General features: G+C 40.4%; 1 protein-coding gene across 5 annotated transcripts in view; it reads left to right on the top strand.

Moving 5' to 3' along the window:
• Nucleotides 1-19,776, top strand: part of CPSF6 (cleavage and polyadenylation specific factor 6) — a 36,573-nt gene that overhangs the window by 11,034 nt on the left and 5,763 nt on the right. Inside the window, exons 4-10 of one of the 5 annotated variants that reach the window (XM_083182515.1) lie at nt 1,811-1,956; nt 4,995-5,171; nt 7,522-8,008; nt 8,087-8,220; nt 9,884-10,037; nt 10,437-10,624; nt 10,746-19,023. In XM_083182515.1, the coding sequence (XP_083038641.1) occupies nt 1,811-1,956; nt 4,995-5,171; nt 7,522-8,008; nt 8,087-8,220; nt 9,884-10,037; nt 10,437-10,620 (1,282 nt within the window). In that variant the 3' untranslated portion in view covers nt 10,621-10,624; nt 10,746-19,023. Of the gene's footprint in view, nt 1-1,810; nt 1,957-4,994; nt 5,172-7,521; nt 8,009-8,086; nt 8,221-9,883; nt 10,038-10,436; nt 10,625-10,745; nt 19,024-19,776 lie in introns of those variants that run through there. The other 4 variants (XM_083182517.1, XM_083182516.1, XM_083182514.1 and 1 more) reach the window with 4 other exon arrangements.

Here is a 19,776-nt window from a genome sequence, read left to right as displayed (position 1 = left end):
GGCAAAGTATTTGGACAACCACCTATTGTGCAAGTTGACCCACTGTAGGTATACAAATAGCATCCAATAAATAGAAAAAAAACAGCAACATAAAGGCAGAATCAGAAGCAAAGAGAGAGCAGTAGGTCCATGGGTCTGCCTATGAATTTAGAACTCCTTAACCCTTTTTTTCATTGGGGCTAATAGTGTAGTGCAGGGCTGGGCAACACCGGCCCTCCAGATGTTAATGAACTATACATCCCAAGATGCTTTGCATTAGTTTTGCTATGTGGCCATGCTGAAACTGATGCAAGGCATGCTGGGATGTGTAGTTCATTAACATCTGGAGGGCTGGTGTCGTGCCTATAGTCTAAAGCCCCCCATACACTAGGGCAGTTTATATGTAATTTCAGTGATAAAATGCATGCACTATGCCCAGATTGCAAGTACATGACAAGAGGTGCGATGCAATGCGCATTCCCGTGCCAGCCTTGAAAAAAATGGCTCCAATTGCAGTCACGGCAACTCACCCATCCTCGGCCGTGGCACTGCAACTGTGGGGGGGGGGGGTTGCTCTGCGCTGCTATGCGGGTCTGATGGTGGCTGTGTTCACGTGACCTTTAGCGCATGCTCCGGGTCATGCCTGATGCCTGCTACACACAGGCTGAGCATCTGCTACACAGACAGCAGAGGCGGGCCAGTCAGGAGCTGTTCACAGGCTGCATGTAGTCCACCCCTGTCATAGACCATTGTTAATGATTGGTACTTACGTGCATAGTTAACGATGTGAATGATTGGTCGTTCCCATCGATTGGGAATGCCCACATTGTCCTTCAAATCGTTTTGTGTGTATGCACCTTAAGTGTTATCCACCAATTAATGCCACATAGAAACAATTGAATAACCTACTTAATGTCAGTATCTCAAGCTGGCCATACACTTGTCCGATTTGTCTACGTTTCACCTGATTTCGAAGGATCGAGCCTAGAAATCTGGTGAAAGGATATGTTTGAAATCTGAAAAGTGCAGAATCGGGCGCAAAGATAAAAATATATATTCTCAATAATAAAAATGAATTATAAATAAGAGTTTTGAGTGTCTTAGGGACAGAACATTTTTAATCAAACAGATGCTCCCAATTAGTTTACTGGATTACTAATTGGAAAAGAATAATAAATAAACGAAGAGATCGCTTCTAATAAAAAGTGTTCAGACTATTTAACAATATCACAATTAATAAAAATTAAGCAAACATCCTAAAAACCAGCTCCTAGAGCTATCTAATATTAATGAATAGATATTTTCACAGTACTTATGACCCAATCTTATTCACCACATATATGTAATTATAAGCAAGTCCACCAATATAATAATTTAGAAGATTCCTTTTCCTTAGTAGAATTTTTGTATCCTTTTGGATGGATGGAAAGGAAAAATATCTTTAATAAATTATCACATGTATATTTAGAGGATTATGAGCCCCAATACAGGGGGGTCCGGACAAGTTGTTGGCCTCACTTATCAGCTAAATGAGTATGAATGGCATTCATACGCATTTGGCTTATAAGACATTTTTCCTTTCCATCCATCCAAAAGAAAGAAAAAAAATGTTTGCTGTTTTTTTTTTACTTTGTAGGTTGTCAAAAGAAAAATTGGGGAAATTTTTTTTTTCAATAAAACTTGTTGACCTTAAATTATAGAAATTCAAATAATGACATTTTTTTTGCATAAGTGTTGTCATTTACACAGGGACCCTTCTCACTGCTATTATTTTTAGTGATGTGCAAAGTTTCCTGATCTCACATGTACATGCTTTGGTTTGTTTTCAAAGGTTTGCACTAATATGTGTTGGCTCAGAGTCATCATCCAAGAAACTCATGGATTTGTTACCTAAGAGAGAGCTACATGGACAGAACCCTGCAGTAACACCTTGCAATAAGCAATTCCTTAGTCTGTTTGAAATGCAGTCTCGAAAAAGTAAGTATCTAAAGTATAACTATGGAACTAATAATACAAGGATTTTTTTAAATATTATTTTGGCTATTAAGAACATTGTCATGCCTTATGTATATTACTTTTAAAGGGTATGATTCAATTGTTCGTGTTGTGGTTGCCACAGGAGTTTAGGCACCCAAAGCAGTACTTTAGAAGTGTTTAGCCACTGTGCTGCTAAACCCAGTACTAAAGACTAAAACAAGGATGTACCAACACTGGCTGTTATCTTTTACAATAAACAATTTAATAAAATATATATAGAATTCCATGTAAATATAAATGGTACAAGTGCACTTATATAACAATTAAATGATAACAAGCATACTACCATAAGGATATGTTGGTCTGGACTGTATTGTCTTCAAATAACCGGAATTAAGTCCCAAAAGCAGAGTTTGAATATGAAGAATGGGGTATTGTCAATTCCTCCCGAGTGGGTGTAGGTAAACCTAGATGACTGTGCAAGTCTGTCGCCGCCTCGGATAGGCTTCCGGATATAGATTCTGTGAATTTCTTAGTTTAGGAGAATTTGATGTCCATAAAGTCCATATATTGACCTTCTATGGTAGTGATACAAGGTAAATAGTGGGCTCAACCTTCCAGCTTCTTCAGGAGCAGAATGAATAGTGTATTCAACAGAGGATCTAAATCAGTGGTAGCCAACCCTAGCCCTCGAGAGCTACCAACAGTTCACATTCTCCAGACAACCTAGCTGCTGCACTCATTAATCACTGACACATTTTAAAAGATCCACAGATGGAGCTAATTAGCTCACTTGTGATTCTGTGAGGAGACCTGCAAAACATGCACTGTTGGTAGCTCTCGAGGACTAGGGTTGGCTACCCCAGATCTAGATATACCTCAAAGGGTACTTGTGTAGTTTCACGGCGCCGTGCCTCTGAGTCCCCTTGTGGGGCTCGCTTCGCTCGCCCACGCTGCGGGCTCGGTGGCTCGCCACGCTATTTAAAATCAACTCCATGCCAACATGGATAGTGGAGGTATTAACTATCCATGTTGGCATGGAGTTAAGTAACTTTTTTTAACATAGTTTGTGGCGAGCGTAGAACCCGGAAGTAGCACGGCGCCATGCTGGCGCCGTGAAACTACACAAGTACCCCTCAAAGTTTAATTACATGATGAAGAGCAGCTGTACAATTATAAAATAAAACCATTCCTAAAAGTTGAAAAATAAGATGGTTCTTGCTAGAGCAGGGGTCCTCAAACTATTTTACTCTGGGACCCCATCAGATGATAAAAATAATGGCAGGACCCCAGTAAGTTACTGCAGAAGGTCACCACATCACATGTGTAGTCTGCAGACAGCACATGCATGGCAGCATTGTGGAGGTACAGAAAGATGGGAGGAGTCTAAAGTAACAGACAATTCAACAGATTTTTCAGACTCCTTGAATCAATGACTGAGATTAGAAAAGTCATCAGCCTGATGGTCAGCAACATGGAGTCGCGACCCCATGCTGAGAAGGCTGGGACCCACTTTGGGGTCAGGCCCCACAGTTTGAGAACCGCTGTTCTAGAGCAATCTATATGTCACTTTAATCACCACTATGGTGATCTAATATTCCTATTCCTTATGATTAAACCATTAGAATTACCTAGATGTAAATGAGTTTGGCTTGTGCGATCAGTACCATGTGACTCTGGCTCCGGTCACGTGATCTTGTCAAAACCAGGAAGTATATGGTGTGCTGTTGATGCGCACAAACCCAGTACTAATGGATTCACATACAAGGAATTTGCACCCGCCAGAGTTTCACTGCTCCATTGGGCACCCATTACAATTGAACATCTACAAGACAATTGACCCCCCCCCCCCAATAATTTGTAATTGTGTCCCCAGCACTGACTAAGTGGCATGGGAGAACATGAAGCTACAATCTTTCTCCTTAGCCTAATAACCATTTAACACATGGACATTGAGATCTCCACGGGGGATGCGGTCATTTGGTCTACAGCATGATGGTCGACAGTCATTAGTTCAACATGGGAAAAGGTCGACATGGGTCTAGGTCGACATAGGAAAAGGTCAACATGGTTCTAGTTCGACAGGTCGTTAGTTCGACAATGTCCAGGTCGACAGTCAAAAGGTTGACATAGGGTTTTTCACTGTTTTTTGAGCCGACATGTGCCGACAGGTGGTATTTTATGCCCTACCATCCATTAGGGCGTGGTGGGAGAATAAAATAGTATGCCGAGTGCAGCGAGGCACCTTGCCCGACGCATAGTGAGCGATGCGGTGCACCTGAAACGGTGTCCATATCGACTGTGTTGAAAAACCCCACTGTCGACATAGACATTGTCGAGCTAACGCCCTATCGAACTAACGACATGTCGACCTAATGACTGACGACCATCATGCTGTATACCAAATGATCCCAACCCCTCCACGGTGCTGCTTGACTGTTCCTGCCTCAGTATTATGTTCTATAAGTGATAGCAACATAAAATATACTAAAGTATGACCTTAGATGTGAATCTCTATATTTATGATAATGGTTAGGCAGAGCAGACCTTGATATCTTGTATAGATGTCAGTAGATTGGTAGGGATGGTGGCATAGTCACAGTAATTCTATAATAAGACTGAGAGGAGCAGGAAATTATTTTGACAAATTCATGCACTAAGTTTCATAATTGCTTACTTTTTGTTTCTTTAGGTAGTGCATGACAGTTTGCACAGATAGTTTGGGGCTTCTGTCCATTGGTTACCAAGCCCAAGCTGGTTAGCATTGCTGCATCTCGGCACTGAGGTCCTGGATACTTACAGATTTTGTATGTCTGTATTAGGATATTTCCACGACATTCAAGTACTGTAGGGATCACTTCTTGGTCAGTTTTGTTGCCCAAAATGGGCTCAACTGTCTATGAGCATAACCATACAAAATTTTAGTCTTTTTCAGAAAAAGCGCGACATGAATGAAGCTGGAATTCGTAGAAAGGCAGTTTTGTTAAAACTATGAATGTTTAGAGCTATGGATACTTTTTGTTGTATTTCGATTGTTGCAGCGACACAGGCTGGCCAAATGTCCGGAGAGGGAAAGGCTGGTCCGCCTGGTATCAATTCTCGCTTACCATTTCCACCGGGAGGCAGGGGCCGGGGCCGGTTCCCCACTGCAGGCCCTGGTGGTGACAGATTTCCTGGGCCTGCTGGTCCTGGAGGGCCACCTCCACCTTTTGCAGGTAAGAATAATTCACTTTTCCTAGATAATTTTACTTTGAAGTTTGGCATTATGGAGCTATTTTTGGGTTCTGTTTTAAGACTTTACATAAGAATTGATAGTTGAGTCATTAAATGGAAAATGTAATAATAAAGATGTAAAAAAAAAAAAAAAATCTATAGACCGTTTAGTTTTGTTAGTGTGAGCCAGTATGTGTAAGACGTAATTGTGACGTGCATATGGCAATGCAATCTGAACTTCCTACCTCCATCTACTACTAACACAGGCAAACTATGCCTGTGTTGGTTTTTTTTTATAATTCAATAATTTTTATTGATTTTAAACACGCAGTAAACAATACAAATACAAACTTACCAAATAACCCCCCACCCTGTACAACCCCCCCCCTATCATATATACACACACACACACACACACACACACACACACACACACACACACAAAAAAAATAAGAATGTAATCGAAGAATACAAGCGAACTAATAGGAGTAAGGAGCTATCAGTGGCCCAGAGTATGAAACGAAGGATCATAAAATATTAATTCGATCCGGCCTTTACCATTCAACACCTCAAAGGATAATAACAAGTTGACATAGACAATAACCTATAACTGCAGCTACATCAAGCCTTACAGCAAGCAAAATACAACGTACAGTAAACATTAAAATAAAAAAATGGTCAGGCAATATCAAACCAATCCAGCAAATGAAAGTTGGACAGCAGACTAGAATAGTGGGCATAGGAACATGAAATACTGTATTAATCTGGCCAGGCCTTTTTCCCCTGCAGGAAAATAGAAATACAGCAGTAACTCTTTTTTAGACCCCAAAACACACAGGAATAAGCTGCCAGAACTGTGACAAAATGTCCAGGAGTTTCACAACCATCAAGGGGTACATAAATAGGTATAAACACCATGGAAATAAAGGCTCCTGAAGCTGTAATTCTGCCGACAAAGGTATCCAATGGATTTGTGGAGAATCCTCAGTAATAGGAATTAAAACAGTGACAGAGTCAGTAGGAGAAACCTCTATATCACAGGTCTTCATCCTGTGGCCCTCCAGATGTTTTGGAACTACATATCCCAGCATGCCCTGAGGGTTTTTGGCATGCTCTTATAGGAAAAAATGTGGCAATGCATGTTGGAACATGTAGTTTCACAACATCTGGAGGGCCACAGGTTGAAGACCCATGCTCTATATCAGGCATGTCCAACGTTGGCCCTCCAGATGTTGTGAAACTACACATCCCAGTATGCTTTGCCACAGTTTTGCTATTAGAGAATGCTAAAACGATTGCAAAGCATTCTGGGATGTGTAGTTTCAAAACATCTGGAGTGCCAATGTTGGACATGCCTGCTCTATATGGTAGGGTAAATCCAAAATGAACAATGAAGTAGATGACTTGTATATCATAGATACAGGATTCGTGGACACACATTCCAGATCTCCAAGTTTAGCAAGGATCCTCTGAGTGTAAGCATTAAGGGCCTGGAGTATTTGTTGCAGCAAGTCAGACATCATTGACGCAGTATGTGAAAGTAGCAGTGGCGGCTAGCACACCACCAAAGCCTGACCACAAGCAAGTACAGAGAGTGAAGTGCAGTCTGGGGGCTGCTGAGGCTGTAGTTAGACCTCACAGCACACTGAAAATGCAAATACGAGGCTCTCACAGTATGTGCAATATTTGGACTGGCAATGACTGTGGCATAAACTCTGACAGATATATATATTGTATCACACTTACTAGAACTGTAGATAGCTGTGCATATGAAAATAAAAGTCCAGAAAGAGGTATGCGACCGTAATTGCATTAAAAGCACTGTAGGAACAAGTCAGCAGCGGAGTCAGACAGGGTATTGAAGATGAAGGTTTCTGCATCTCCCAGCAGAAATCGGCGGCTCCAGACTCCCACGTGGAGAAAATGGCTTCAGCGGAAAAAGCAGGGGGACCTCCTGAGGCAGTCTCCTCCAGAGCCGGGGTACAGGAGACCAGCGGTGCCTGTACTGTAGCAGCAGATACAGACTGATGCACAGCAAGCTCCGCAGGATAGAGCTCTGAGCAGAGCGTGTCCCGCCAATAGCACAACCGAAGGCCTGGCTCTGAGATAATTAGCTCTACCTGTGATCTTTTCAAATGTGCCTGAATAATGAGCGCACCTGCCGTGTGACCGGGAAAACGTGCACTGTTGGGGGTACTTGAGGACCAGGGTTGGGAACCACTGATATAGATGATAAAAGTTTGACTGCTTACTGTATCACAACCTTAAAAATGCTCTCTGGCAAAGTAGTTGTATTTCTTTGAAGCTATAGGCCATCATTTTCTAATGTTGCTTTTTTTGTATGATTTTTAGGCATGACTCCTCCAAGACCACCTATGTGTCCACCTGGTCCCCCAGGACCACCTGGTCCACCTCCACCAGGACAACCACTTCCTCCACCTTTAGCTGGACCTCCACATCGTGGTGAACGCCCTCCTCCACCAGTTCTGTTTCCTGGACAGCCATATGGACAGCCACCCTTAGTTCCTCTGCCACCAGGCCCACCTCCTCCAGTCTATGGCCCTCCACCTGGTCCACCACCACCTCAACAAGGACCACCTCCACCACCTGGTCCATTCCCTCCCCGCCCACCAGGTCCCCCAATGGCCCTAGGGCCACCTCCTCATTTACCAGGACCACCCCCAGGAGGCCCTCCCCCAGCTCCACATGTAAATCCCAATTTCTTTCCACCACCTGGAAATGCTGGCATGCCATCTTCAGATAGCCGTGGTCCACCACCATCTGATCCATATGGCCGACCACCTCCATATGATAGAGGAGATTATGGGCCCCCAGGAAGGTTAGTCCTCTTGAATAATCTGGTTAAAATTAATTCTTCACCCTTCATATGTTTATAATTGTGTTTTATTCCATTTAGAGTATCTGTGTTTTGCAGGGACATGGATGCTGTCCGAACACCTTTAAGTGAAGCAGAATTTGAGGAAATAATGAACCGAAACAGAGCAATATCAAGCAGTGCTATTTCAAGAGCGGTTTCTGATGCCAGTGCTGGTTGGTGCATTATATGAGCTATAAATAAACTTATTGAACTAAGTGCCCAGATAAATATGTACTTACAATATGAAGTCCATGTGGAAAGCTTTATTTTATTTTTTTAATTTACTTTGGTCTTCTCAGATGTTGTGGTCACACTTTCAAGTACAACCTTTTTCTTTGCTTGTACTCTGGATGAGAAATGTCACCAGTGCTGCTCTGGTAGATAAGGGTTTGAGGGGTGGAAAAATGAGTAATTGAAGAAGTTGCCCATGTGGTGGAGTTCCCATTCGAACACCTGCATCCATGTCCACTGGCTTTAACGGTGTGGGTATTTCAGCTATGGTCCTTTGACTTGGCTGGCCAACATTGTGTATCATATCATATATGCATTGGGCTTGGAAGCTTACAATGTTGTGGTGGGAAGCTCTGAAGATGGGTTTAATACTGTGTTTTAAAAGAGTACAGGTCTCACAATCTTGCTTTTCTTCTTTTTTTTTTAAATTACTCTTTCCTGATCTGCAGGCCTTTTTTCAAGGTGCCATTCATGCACAGCTTGAAAATAATAATTTTTTTTTATTTTTTAATCTCAAGCCTTGATGGTCTTACAGCATCCCTTTTTTTTAACTATGGGCTATGTTGAAGCTTACATGCCTTCCAGATAGCTATCTGAGAAGTTTACATGTCTAATTATACAGTGCTAAAACATCCTTTTGAGCTCACTCTAAATTATCATATTAAACAAATTTGATGGTTATGACTATTCATTATAACAAATTCTGTTTCCAGTGTGTACCCACTAAATTGATAGCGGTGCACAATCCTGCGGTTTATTACGATGTCACCCATTGTCTGTACATTCATCTCAGTTGGGATGTCTTTAGCAATGCCATGCTGCCTGGCAGCTGTGGTGGTGGCATTTATTCTTGCATCGAGAAGAAATACACGCTAAATTGGCACAAGCTGCTCCCAATGCAGGACTTTAGGCCAGGCATGTCCACTATGGCCCTCCAGCTGTTGTGAAACTACAAGTCCCATCAAGCCTTGCCACAGTTTTGCTATTAGGGAATGCTAAAACTATGGCAAGGCATGCTGGGATGTGAAGTTTCCCAACAGCTGGAGGGCCACAGTTTGGCCATGCCTGCTTTAGAAGGTTGTAGTGTTTTTACGTGGCTTAACCCTGCCTGTCTGGGAAAGAGATGCCGGGTGTGCATATGGATGACCAAACAGAAATGAATTGTTATAATTGTGTGGGAGAATAAACCATACCATTTTAGATGGGGAAAAAAAACCCACCAAAACAATGAATGACCCACAAAGGGTCCAATATCCTATACTGTACCTCAATACCCCATTATATCTAGTATCTTCCAATTAACTGAGAAAATAAAAAGACGAACAAGAAAAAAAACAGCATTATTTGTATACAATATTTTTTTCATAAGGTTTCTTTTTAATGTAAGCCTAAATCTGATGGAACACTTTGTGTATCTTCACTTGATTAGTGTGTATTTGTGTGAAGTCACAGCTTCACTCTTGTGAACAAAAGGTGTTCTCTTGTATTATGTACTGCTGTTGTCTAACATTACAATACGGTTTCCTGTGTCTCATTTTATGCATTTTGTATTGCAACCTTTTTATCTTGGTATGTTTTAATACAAATTTTTGTATTCTTCCCTAGGTGATTACGGAAGTGCAATTGAAACTTTGGTAACTGCTATTTCTTTAATTAAACAATCGAAAGTGTCTGCTGATGATCGTTGCAAAGTTCTCATAAGTTCTCTACAGGATTGTCTTCATGGAATTGAATCAAAGTCTTATGGTTCAGGGTCTAGGTAATGCTTTCTGTCTATTTAATAGTCATATGTTAGTTACAGCTATAAGAAAGCCTTGGATCTTACATTACCTCGTAAATCTCCCTCACTGGCCATTAAGGAATGGTTTTCTTCTCTCCTAGTGTCTATCCTTCCTAAGAGCTTAAACATGGCTGAATACAAAAGACTCATAACTTCATCTAGTAAGACTTTTGATTTCAGTCTTGAGGAAGAGATCAATTACTGACCAATAACAGCCTAAGTCTCCTTAATCTGAAGACATTCTGTGACTTTACAGACCTTATTAGTATGTTCCTGTTAGTGGAGAACTACCTTTTTTTTGTTTGGAAGAGCCTATTTTGTGTTAGGAAGAAATGTTGTCCATTTTTGAACAGGAATTAATTGAGTGATTTCCTTTAGAAGACGTGAGCGTTCAAGAGAAAGGGACCACAGTAGGTCACGAGAAAAAAGCAGGCGACACAAATCTCGCAGCAGAGATCGCCATGACGACTATTACCGGGAAAGGAGCCGTGAACGGGAGAGGCACCGTGATCGGGATCGCGACAGAGAAAGAGACAGAGAACGAGAGTATCGTCATCGCTAAGCAGGTATGTATATTAAGGCTGGGATCCAAGGCATTCATGGAGCAGATCAACATTACAGAAAGTGAGCGAATCAGTGTGTATATAAATCGATTTTAAATCTGCTTCTCTTTTTGTATTCAAAAAGTTAAAAATCCAAAGAGACATTGGTGAGTACTAACTGTGGTGGTTAGTGATTTTTGTCTTGGTATTTGAAATAGATTTTAGGGCACATTCGTGAAATGAAATTCGAAGAAAAACAAGTTCAAACATAGTAACTTTTTTTTACAATTTTCTTTCAAAGCTTTAATGTTCTTCTACTTCCCATCTTCTGTTTCCTTTTGCCAAAATAATATACTTTTATATTGTAGCTGTGGTGAGGGTACAGGAACTGGACATTTAATAGTTAAATTTGGAAGACCTGAAGCTCCACCCCACCTCACCTCAATTTTAAGTGCCAATGTGGATGGGTAGGGTTTTTATGGAGCTGTTTGGCAACTTTCTTTTCCCCCTCATTTTTCTTTTCACTTCTAGTACAGGCATCAACTGTATGCAGCCGGTCATTATGCATTACTTTAATGCATGAGCGCATATTGTATTCTAGTCTTGCGCGTCTCCTTGATTCATCTCTGGATGTGGGGGTTCTCGCTGCAGAAGGTATTTTATGCCAGGATCCCTGTTTAGCCAGGACTGTGAAATGTCTTTTACCAGCATGTTCACTTCTGCGAGCCACATGTTGTACCATTCCTGTGTTTTTGGCCTTTTTTTTTTGCTGCTGAGCTGAAGTTCATCTTCTGGGAATTCTCCTCAAAATATCTGAAGTTTCTTGGGCTAAGTATATAATTATGCTTCATTACATATTACAAATCTGTAAATCCCTGTATTTTGTGTAAGAGATTGTTACAGATTATGTCACGGTTTGTGTATATGAAAGAACTCTGATCAGGGCAGAGTGTCTATGCCAGTGTGTTTTAGTTTTTAGGTTAGATTCTTTTGCTTTCTCTTCGGCGAAACCTTTTTTCGCTTTCAGCAAGGCTAGTGGGACACCAGACCATGAGATTGCAGTATAGGCTGAAGTTTTGCACTTAAATATCTGACTTAAAAAATGTAAGCCAGTCCTCCTGCAACCCTATCCTGTCTATTATTTTGGTGCCTCACTGAGTAGGGCACATTTAGATTGTTTATTTTCCGTTTTATTTTTCTTCAGCAACTTCAGAGACTGGGATGACCAAGCTCTACTCGATTTAGTTTGAGCTTTGCTGATTTATTTGGACAAGGCTTCTTCTGTCCATTACACGGGTTCTTAGCTTGTTCTTTATGACGCACATAAACGTGGTTGGCTTCTCCTACACTCACTTCTGCTTTTAGAGAACAGACAAACTGTTCCCTTTTCAGATCTGTAGGTGATTAGCATTCTAGGGAGTAGTTATGTTCTAGACTTGGGAATTCTCAGTCAGATGTGTTTCCACCCACCAGTGATCCAATGCAAAAGGTAAAATGTCTGTTTCTGAGGAAGGCCATTCTTTCTTCAGGAGTGATCAGCCCTATCTTTGGAGAAGGGGACTCAGGCACATAGGGCAAACCACCTGGACCTCTGTCCACAATTACTAGACTACACCATTTTTTCACCATTATGCTGCATTATGTTTTGAGTGGGAAAATGTCTTACTCCGTCCACTTGGAGGAGTACGGGGAACATTCAGCTCTGATTGTACCCCCTGCTAGGGGGCAGCTTTAGAATATCCCCAAGTTAGCAGAGTCCCAGAATGTGTGTGAGAGTCTTTCACACGTGCCTTAAATCAAATGTTCTTAATCCATTTGGGGGAACACTGCGCTCTAAGCCTGCACTCCTTGTTCCGTTCTCTTGCTTGTTTAGGCTGTGTGTCTGTAAAATATTTAGTGTTCCTCTGGTTACCCTATCCTTTGAGGCATTGCAATCTATGAGTTAGAGAGGGCCGCAGATTAAGTGCCAAACTCCTGCCCCCTCACCATAACACCCAAGGTTACAGCTTCTCCCTTTTAGATGAAGATATGGATTTACACCGGTATGAAAAATACATTTTCCCTGAGAGACTGCTGAATCTCCTTTAATTTTCTAGCTGTAGTTACCCATCTGTAGCTCTCCCTGAGTATCAAGAAAACAAGAGCACCCTTGAAGTTTCCTTAAAGCAGAAATAAATTTAGTTTCATGAATTAATGTTTTATGTTCTAGCATTGTTTTTTGTGTGTTTATAGACTGACTATATAACACCAAAGTCCTAATTTACCGCAAGACATGAAGCAGGCATTACAAATAAAGTAGCTGCCCCATTGAGCCTTGATTTGCAGAATCAGAAATCATGAATAAGGTGGTATTAAATTAGCAAAAGGGTGGCGATGTGGATTTTTTTTTTTACAGTGTTTTTGTTATAGTATTGTGACCCATTTGGTATGGGCATGTTTCACTTTCTAATAAAACCATAGCACTCCTGTAATAAAGACTGTTCAGACACACTGTAACTTAAATTAAAATGATTATTTAAAAAAACAAAAACATTATACTAACCAACCCCAAGGTTAAACTGCTAGAATTGAGTTCTGATACAGGAAGATGGGGTATGGGGCGAAAAGTGTCTCCTCCCTTACAGAAGCTACCAGCCTACCAGCTTTAATTGGTGAAATTGAGGTCACTCACATTGCACTGCAACACAAAACACACCCAGACATGCTCCATATAGTTTTGACGTAAAAAGCTTCACTAATGTAAAAGGGGCACCTCTCCTTATGTAGATAAACTATTGACCATTTGCAGTCCAAATCTTTTTACTTTGTTTTTTGAAATTTAAACAGTCTGGTTTAAATATTTTAATTTAATTGTATTTTTATTTTTTTTGCACAGTGCAACCCAAGCTTTCACTGCCACTTCTCACTTTGGGGCACACTTGTTTGTTGTATAGAGATGTACTGTTGTACAGAACCAAAGTGTTTTTGTAGTGTGCATTAGATACTGTACATGCTGTAAATGACTACAATATACTGTTCAGTATTCAATGTGGAGGGCGAGCTGTGACAGCGAGCAGTGCTGCCTGCTCGCTGTCACAGCTTGCAGGGTCAGTATTCAACTGACCCCCTGCATACAGTTTCCCCATTGCTTGCTTTTTGGAGCAAGGGGGGGAAACTGCGTATGTGGACCCTAAAATAGCGAGACTCGCTGCTAAATGTAGCGGGCACCCTACATTAGCCGCGAGCTTCGCTGTTTGGGGGAATCCGCGCTGTCCTCCCACAGCGAAGATTCCCCCGGAACGTTGAATAGGGTAAGCGGCCGGCGTGGGGGTTAAACGGCGATTGTTTGTTTTCTGCAATCCCCGCCGTTTAACCTCCTCGCCGGCCGCATTGATTACATCCCCATGTGTTAATGGGGAAGAAAGTGTAAGACTATACTACTGGGTTACTAAATATATTTACTATTGGGTTAATGCTTCTTATTTTTGTGTGTGTTAACATTTTAACTAACATCTAGTATTGACTTAGAATTCTGCTGTCTTTTTTTTTTTTTGTGTGTGTGTGTAACTCCTTGTATAGTGTTCATTCTAGCACCTGCCATCTTTGAAAACTCATGCAGTTCCTCTTCTCTGCCTGGGGTGTTGCTGTCTGCTACTACTTGTATAGGTTTGTTACAGCAGATGTTTCAAAGTGTGGTCCTCAAGGTACATCAAATAGTCCAGGTTTAAAGGATACCATGCTTAGGCACAGATGACTTAATTAGTACCATTTGTGAACAAGCATGGATATCACTACCTGGACTGTAGAGGTGCTTTGAGGACCACATTCGGGGACCGCCGTTCACTGTTATGAGTAATTTTGATGGATGAAGATTACTAGTTAGTGGTTGAACCGTTTTTTTGACATTTTTTCTAACATTAACCCCTTAAATGCCAACATTTGTGAGAGATGTGCAAAATAGCCGCTAAAAATGTCGCGCAAATTTGTTACACAAATTAAAATAAATTTTTTTATTTTAATTTTTTTTTCCCCTATATAAGGTAAACATTACAGGTCATTATGATCAATACAAATGTTTGCCTGGGAGTTTTTGCACCTATTTTTACAAATTCACTTAAAGGGTTAACAATCCAAAGTTGTATTTTGGTATGATCTATTTGAAATCTTTCATTAAAACTAATTTTAGACTGAACACGATTAACATGTGCAAAACTACTTTTCAGAGAAATGAACAAACACATTAGAACAAGATTTTTTCACTGGCATTAAACATTTTGAATAAAAACACTAGTTTAGATGCCTTTTCAGTTCCCAGTCTGTTTTGAAGCTTCAAATGAACTGAACCAAAAGAAGAATTCTTTTTACACTAGCTGAAGATGATTGAGCAGTCAGAAGTTCAATAATGGGAAATACATTATAATTAGCAAATGTTGGAGGAGAAGCTTGATGCTAGACAGACTTAGCACCTCTAATCTGATTCCCCTCACCTTTTGTTGTTTGTGTGGTTTCAGCTTACTTAAAGACCACAAGCTACAAGGAATAACATCAGGGATTCTCTTATAATAGGCTTTAAAAAAAAATAAAAATTAAGAAGTCAGGGTGGTGTTCATGTAGTCATAACCAACTTTTTTTTTATTTTTTTAAACTAGGGATAAGGAACCTTTGGCCCTCCAGCTGTTGTTGAACTATCCCAGCACGTCCTGCTACAGTTTTGCTATTTAGCCATGCTGAAATTATTGGGTGCGTAGTTCAACAGCTGGAGACCCAAAGGTTCCACAGCCCTGGTTTAAACCAGTCAACCCTGGCTTTAATATAGTGCTGTTTCCTTTCATCATTGGACGGCACTAGAACTATGGGTATAATGGTCTCTCGTTGCTTCCTGCTATGAGATTGAGGAAACGTGGTTCTTGGTGATATTTACATGTGTAAACTGGGATCATAGTTCTAACCAAACTTGTTTCATAATTACAGGGGGGAGTTGTTGGTTTTATAAGCAATTTTTAATAGAGTTAGTGATTAGGACAACGTGATTCTGTAAAAGAAAAATAGACCATAGGTAAAAAAAATGACACATTACCAAAATGTAAAAAAATAAATATATATATATATATTTCGGGTTTTTACATTGTTATAAGACAGTGAGTTTCCTGCATGCGATAGCTCAGCCATGTTTATGGGTGCCTTAAATTTACAACCTTTTATCTACACCGAAGATTGTGGTAAACATCATTGATAAGGACATAAATCATTTAATGGAAAATGACTTCATGAGTAGTGTATTGAAAAGGTCAGTTCAGTTTGCGATGGCGTAGAAACAATGGCAATAGCACCACAACTCTGTGTCCTTGTGGATTTTTGTAGACCGAACACTGGGATTGAGTGCAAAAATCAGTGAGTCTCACGGTACCATAAGTGACCATAAAGCCACAGCTAATAACCCATTGCATTAATCCCTAAATGTAAAGTCCATAGGTTAAATAGACTTTATAACAAGAATGATCTGTTAATTTGATTTGTAAACTAGGCTAATAAAATGTAGTAAAACTCTATCAGTGACTTCTACTGTGACGTGGTTGGACTCCAGGTGATAGTTGCTTCATAATTAAGGACATAAATTAACATCCAAATAAATTCATATGACTCATGGTCATTATTGCTGTATCCAAAAATTTGGTATTTTTAGTGTAGTAAAATGGACCTGTGATCGCACAAAAACAAAGAGGATCAAGTCCTAGGAACGTATGTGGGTATTGGGAAAAGGACACCGGCATCGGGGCTAATAGGCTAGCCCCAGCTAACATAATCTATCACTGCACATGTTACCTCAGCCTCCCATGCAGTGCACCATGGTTTTGCCCAATTGTGCCTTTGACCAACAGCACAATGCTCTGATTACAATATGATAGTCTATTGCTATGGCATTAAGCTATGGTATCTGGTATAAGTTCTTGGACCTGTGTGTTAACATGGTCCGGCACCTGAATACAGGCTATATATCAGCACATGCTCAAAATAAATCCATGTTAATTGTTAAGCCTTTTAAGCTTGTTAAATAGCTCTGCTGCTGCAGTCTGCTGTGTAAATTACCACAGATGATAAAGGAATACTCCCATGGTATGCTTGTATGCTTGCGAGTTGCGTTATATCAATATCTCCTATTGAACATTTTTGACACTTTCCCCATGACGTGTGACAACAGGTTAGTTTGTATGTGTTTTAGACACAAAATTAAGAAATGTTTATATATATTTTTTAATTAACTGCTGGTCTCTCATCAGGGTGTCCCTACTGTACCCCTATTCTCTTCACCCTTTTCCGTTGATCTTGTATTACAGTGGAGGATCACTATTTTTGTTTTGGTGTTTCTTCCTAGAATTTTTACAGGATTGAAGGGTATTATTGCTGCACCTGCTCAAGTATTGTAATTGTGATGTATCTGCATGTTCCGTTTCAAGAGATGCCTTGGGGCTTGAATACTGTTTAAGAAAAATGTGTGGTCCCAGGTGAAGCCCCCGCCGTAATACAATAATGCTGAGGAACACATACAGTATATGTTTATAGTGTGAATGAATGTATACCTGCAGCGGGACGAGAAGGGGGCGTGGCCGCGAGTTGCGGCCGGGAAGTGACGAGATGCAGCCGGCAGCTCGTCACTTCCCGGCTGTTCTCGGCAGAACGAGCCCGACAGCTAGAGATGTCGGGCTCGTTCTGCCAGGAAACCCTGTTCAATGCTGTCGGGGAAGACCGCATTGAATAGGGCCCGTCGAGCATCTCCCCCACGGGAGATGCTTGACGGCGATTGAATATCCCCCTTATACTGAACAGATGTTGATGTTAAATGTAATCTTTTTTTTTTTTTTTTAGCTTAGGTTATAAAAAGCAATCTAGGTAGACAAATCGAGGGGTATTCAATGCTGCCAGCAAGGGGGTTTGTATGGCAAGGATGGCTTTTCTTCGCCGTATACAATGTAAGGGCCAAATCTTCGCCGTTAGAGGAAGGCGAGGTTAGCCACAAATGCAGTGAGTCCGCTGAATTTTATGGCAAGCCCCACCGGATTAATGGGCGCCCTCACCATTTCCACCTTGCCACAGGGACCATACGAGGTGGAAACAGCAAGTGAAGGAATGAGTTGAATACACTGATGGCGAGCTATCAGCACTCACCATCGATAGCTCGCTGTCAGGGCATTGAATACCCCCCAGTTTTTGCTTCTCTCTTGTGTGTGTGTGTGTGTGTGTGTGTGTGTGTGTTCCATTGTATGCACTATTGTAAGTTAAGTTGATAGAAACTCAATGGGACCTATTCAGTTCACTTATTTAGACAAGTGTAGTAGCTGATTTCTGCTCACACCTCCCATAGGCTGTGAGCAGACATATTCCCTGACGTGAAGCAGCTAATTGAAACTAGCCCAATATGTTAACTAACTTTACAATTCATATATATGCCAAAATGTAACTTTGCCATGCCAACCAATGTCACAAGAAACCAGCCATAGACTATATTATGCAAAGAAGGTGAGACATGGCCTTACTAACAAAGACAGGGTTTATGGATCTGCCTGTTTTGGTGAAAGCTATGCTGTACTTTGTGCATTATAGATATTTGTAGTGTATTTACACTGCTGTGTGTAGTTTGTTACCCTTTGTCCTCTATTAAAAATGAATGTAATGAATGTAAATCAATGTTTTGAATCTGTCATGTCAAAGTTTTTTTTTGTGGTAAGACAAATTGTACAAAGTTGTTCTAGTCCTGCTACCTATATTATGAAAGATGTCTTGTTTGTATTCACTAATTTAAAACTGTCTTCTGAAAAGCAAATCAGCTGGCTATTTTAAGTGTATCCCCTATATGTAAATATGGACTGTGGAATGCACAAGAATGATTGCCCTTGGGTGTGAACTTTTAATCTTATATAAGCCTTTCTGTGTGTTTTATAGTCTGTATGTAATTTTTTTAGGCTTTTCTTTTAGTTTTGATACTAGGACTACAGCGATTTCAGTTTGCTGTATTTTGCGTGATTTTGCTACTTAGAAAACAAAGCAAAGTTGTGATTATAGATCAAGTCTTAATGCTTCAATGCATTTTATTAATTAACTTTTTTAAAGTTAAACAAGTTGTCAAATGAACATATAATATTTTTTACTTGCCACCTAAATTTTGTCTCCTTGACAAACCTATTCAAGTATTTATTGTATTATCATCCAAACCAAAAAACGCTACAGGGACAGCTAATTTTGCTATTTTTACAATGTGGACTGACCTTAAGCTCTCGAAACATGTGAAACACATAAATATGCAGGAGGACATTATACTTCATACCGGATTTTTTTCTCCAGGTTTTATTTTTATTCTGGATTGAGTAGTTCACAGTATATTTCAAATAAATCATGTTGCAGGCACCTAGTGACGTCACTATGCAGTTGTCCTGTGATTTGTGTATAAATTCCAGATCTCAATTTGCTTTTATTTATCCTGTGATTCAAACTTTTCCGTACTAATGCCACTTTTATGTAATACGACTTTGTACTTCGTTTCTCCTGCCATCTAACATACATTAATAATGTAAAATGTTTGTAATATATTTTTTACTCAATAAAGACTTTTCTGTTTTAAGTAAAGTATTAATTTAATTGAAACCAGAAACCTCCGAACAAGTAACTTTTTAGTTACAGGACATTGCTCATTATTTAGTGCAAAATGTCTGCATGCTCTGGGTTTTGGAGTACGTTGTCCCACTTTGTCTATCCCAGTGGAAGCCAACTCCAGTCCTCGAGAGCTACCAACAGTTCACATTTTCCAGACAACCTAGCTGCTGCAAAGGTGCATTCGTTTCTCACTGACACATTTTAAAAGATCCACAGGTGGAGCTAATTACTTCACTTGTAATTCTGTGAGGAGATCTGGAAAACATTCACTGTTGGTAGCGCTCGAGGACTGGAGTTGGCTATCCCAGGTCTATCCTATTGCTCTTACAGTTAATACATACATATACATACATACATACATACATACATACATACATACATACATACATACATACATACATACATACATGGTATCACTTGATTTAGAATTCAAAGAAGTTAAGTAGGAAGCCTACTTAATTATAGATGGCTGGTAAATTCTGTGTGTACACCTGATGGCGCCGGCCCTCGCCTGACTAGATATTGACTGTGGACTAATGGGGTGGGGGGGT

This window comes from Crinia signifera, chromosome 4, assembly GCF_055691185.1.
Source record: "Crinia signifera chromosome 4, ASM5569118v1, whole genome shotgun sequence".
NCBI classification, from domain to species: Eukaryota; Metazoa; Chordata; class Amphibia; order Anura; family Myobatrachidae; genus Crinia; species Crinia signifera.
Note: the sequence above shows the minus strand (reverse complement) of the source record. Positions and strands in the feature narration are given on the sequence as shown.